The following is a 3,434-nucleotide window of genomic DNA, read 5'->3' as shown; positions in this document are numbered from 1 at the left end:
TCCTCCACAACTAGACTGAAGAACAAAAGGACAGCAACTTGTCTGTTCCCCTTCCCCCAATTCCCCAGCACTGTTCCCATCCCCCAGTTCCCCAATAAAAATCTTAAAAAAAAGAGAACATATGAATGGAAAATTAAGAGATGATTCGAAAGCATTGATATGGTTTAAATATATTTTGTGAACAATAGGGCTATATGACGCTGTTTTTTTGTACCCTCTACTTTGTATGCAGAACAAGTAAATCCAGTACAAGTGAAATGTATCTAGCTTTTTCTGTATGTAATAAGGCAAAGTGTCAGCTTAGTTGATAAAGTGTAGAGAGAGTGGATGATATGGTTTTATAGGTCATTCTTGAATAAAATGCACTTCTGATAAGGTATCTCTCAGCAAGGTAATATCCAATAGGTGTTATTATTTAGTTTTAATATATTTTGAAAGACATGCTTTTAAGGAGCTAAAAACCCCCAAAGCATGTAAAACTAAAAATCATAAAATATGTTTACTGACAGAGACACCTTCCTTGTCAGTATACAGTCTATGCATATTTAAATGATAACATATTTTGTGCTTGTTTAGGGCTTTATTTCAAAGCTTTTGATGATTTCATACTATGGTATATTTTGATAATCACAAAATCCCTACTAGAAATATAGAAATTCAGGCCAGAACGATAGGTTCTCATTAGAAAAACTGCAGGGCAGAGCAGACCATGTTTGGCAGTCAACTTTACAAGGTAATTCATGAGAGGGAGACCTGGGGTTTTAATTGTTCACAAGCTCCGTATGAGCCAACTGAGTTTGATGTGGGCCTTTTCATGTTAAGGACATCTGGAGAAATGCTTCCATTATATGCTTCATATTATTAGAATAACTTTGAAAAAGTTAAACAGATTTAGAAGAGGGTGGCTGGATGGTGAGCTTCTGGAAACCAAAGTAGATAAATGACTGAATCAGGGCAGCAAAACCATATGCCTATTAGGGCCAATAGTTTCTGCAAATGAGTACAACAGGGCTGGTGCCCGCCAGTAGGGAGAGGTGGGGATTGTGGCCTGTGAAGTACACGCTACCTCCAGAGTCGGCAGTCTTACCCAACTTTAGACAATTCTTGGCATTCAGGAATGTTGGTTCAATGTTGCCCAGCTTTGTATTTTTCCAGAGGAGTCAGACATTTGGGTTTCTAGTTAATATTTACCAATTTTTCAAATATTTTGTGGGCCAAGCAGAAAACACTGATGTGGGATCTCGCTGGCTGCTGCCAGCCCATTTGGAATGTGCGGGGTAAATAAACTTGCTGCAGTTTAGCTTAGAATAGAGTGGGGACTGCCCCAGAGGGTAAAACAAATTGTTTAAGGACACCCAAACAGAAAGTGGAAGAACTAGATCCAGAATCTGGGTCTTGTGATGTGTGTTCTTTTCCTTTTTCCATGACCCTTATTACTCAACTCTGCAAGAAGCTGGTCAAGTAGACAGTTAATGAAATAAGGTTGCCCATGCATTTGAAAGTCCATAGATATGAAAACTAAGCATGAAATAAAATTGTTCTGGTTGGGTCCAGATAGTATGCATTTTTAAATTTTTTTAAATTTTTTTAAATTTTTATTTTTTGGTGTAAAGAATGGTTACTGTATGAGCCAAAGGAAAACACCCAAATAAAAGATATTGGATGTTGAAAATCCATTTTATGACTTTCATTTTGACCACAGCTTGGCCTTTGGATTAGAACATAATCCAAATATTTTATATATATATTTATATTTTATATAAATTTATATATANGGTTGACCGCGGGTAACTGAAACCACAGAAAGGGAAGCCACAGATAAGGGGGACTACTGTACTTTCAGTTGAAGCAAGAGGAAAAATTGAGGCACTTCGTTGAACTTTTGGGGACTTTTAAACGTTTGCTTTTTCATGCCCCATGGCCAGACTCTTCTTTTCGATCAGGTCCTTATTGGACATGGAGAAAGTGTGAAATCAGGGGAGGAAAAGGGCATGCAACGGGGAGGGGATAGGAGTGGGGGGAGCGGGGACGTTCACTTGGCTGAAGAAAGAATATTTTAAACGATAGGTCTGCCATATTCTTCCCCCAATCAATTTGATTGAAAAGCAGAAATGCTACTTTTTAAAACATAGTTCATTTGTAATTTGCCATGACAATATAACATGGAAAACAATAAGGCTACCCCATCCATGTAGGCATTTCCAGGGTGACGCTTTGGCAAAAATGTAGACCTGCAATGATTCAGGTGATGTTTGCTTTCAACCAGGTTCAAAAATCGTGGCTCTGAATATTTCCAAAAGTTTGAACATTTTCTTGTATCTTCTTAGAGTCAGGCATTCAGAGGTACATGTTGGTTCTAATAGCTTTGGTAGAAACATGCTAAAAATAGAAATGAATGTAAAATACTTTGTCTTTAGGCTAATTTGGTATGGATTTGTAAGGCCTGAGTAAACTGGTAAATTAGTAAATTTCTTAATACAAATGAATGTAAGACACGTAGGTAGAATAGCAGATTCAGAAAGAGAGGTTTGTATTGTATTCCCATGTTTTGTAAAAGACATTAAGTAAGGCCACCAGTTCAAGAACCAAGAGCCCCTTTTGGTTTTCCTGTGATGGTTCCCTATCAGCTTCATGTTCATGGGAGGGGGGAGATGCAAGATGGCTTTTGGCTTTGTTCCCAACATGGTCAGCAGTAGCACTGGCTGAAACATGGGCTCAGCATTCTCATAGAGTGTGCAACGTGGACGCTTCTGGCTGGTAGGGAGGACGTGGCAGCTGGCTGGCTAGTGTGCTGTGCTGGGAGCTCACAGGGTGGAGAAGAAGCCTCTGTGTGAAGTGATTTCCTCTCTGGTCATCCCCTCCTGATTGGCTTGAGCTTGGTCGTGGAGGTTGGCTGCCATTCTCACCCTTCGATGGGGTGGAGGTGGGTCTCGAGCCACCTCAGCTAATTGAACAGCAGCTGTTACACTCGGAGCAGCGTTTCTTCTTTTTCTTGGGGTGGAAAATGGTGAGGATTGCTTCATCAAACACAGCCTTGAGACCTTTCTGAGTCAGTGCTGAGCATTCCAAGTAGCACTGTGCTCCGATCTTAAACACAAAAGAGAGAAATGCATGAGAGGGGAAACAGAGAGAAAAGCACAGTGGTGTCAGCCCTCTGCCCGCCCAGGGCTGCGGCTGTTTGTTCCACAGGCAGCCTGAGGGTGGTTTACAGTATGTTGCTTTCTATTTGTTTGTTTTGCATTGCAGTTTACATCCGCTATCCTGATTTTTAAAAAAAAATTTTCATATTTTTCACTTTCTGATATTAACAATAAATGGTGTGGATCACTTTTGATAAGCAATAAATTTTGAAAGTGATTCATAACCACTTATTCCTAATAAAAGAACATATGAGGGCCGGCTGAGTGGCGAGATGGTTAAGAACTGGCTTGGGA

At 39.9% G+C, this 3,434-nt stretch overlaps 1 protein-coding gene across 1 annotated transcript in view; it reads right to left on the bottom strand.

Moving 5' to 3' along the window:
* Positions 1-1,932: 1,932 nt before the first annotated feature.
* RHOJ (ras homolog family member J) overlaps positions 1,933-3,434 on the bottom strand; it is an 82,444-nt gene continuing 80,942 nt past the window's right edge. The window contains exon 5 of the mRNA XM_019631469.1: positions 1,933-3,087. Coding sequence (XP_019487014.1) covers positions 2,941-3,087 — 147 coding nt within the window. The 3' untranslated portion in view covers positions 1,933-2,940. The remainder of the gene's footprint in view (positions 3,088-3,434) is intronic.

Source organism: Hipposideros armiger, unplaced genomic scaffold, assembly GCF_001890085.2.
Source record: "Hipposideros armiger isolate ML-2016 unplaced genomic scaffold, ASM189008v1 scaffold_1002, whole genome shotgun sequence".
NCBI lineage: Eukaryota > Metazoa > Chordata > Mammalia > Chiroptera > Hipposideridae > Hipposideros > Hipposideros armiger.
Note: the sequence above shows the minus strand (reverse complement) of the source record. Positions and strands in the feature narration are given on the sequence as shown.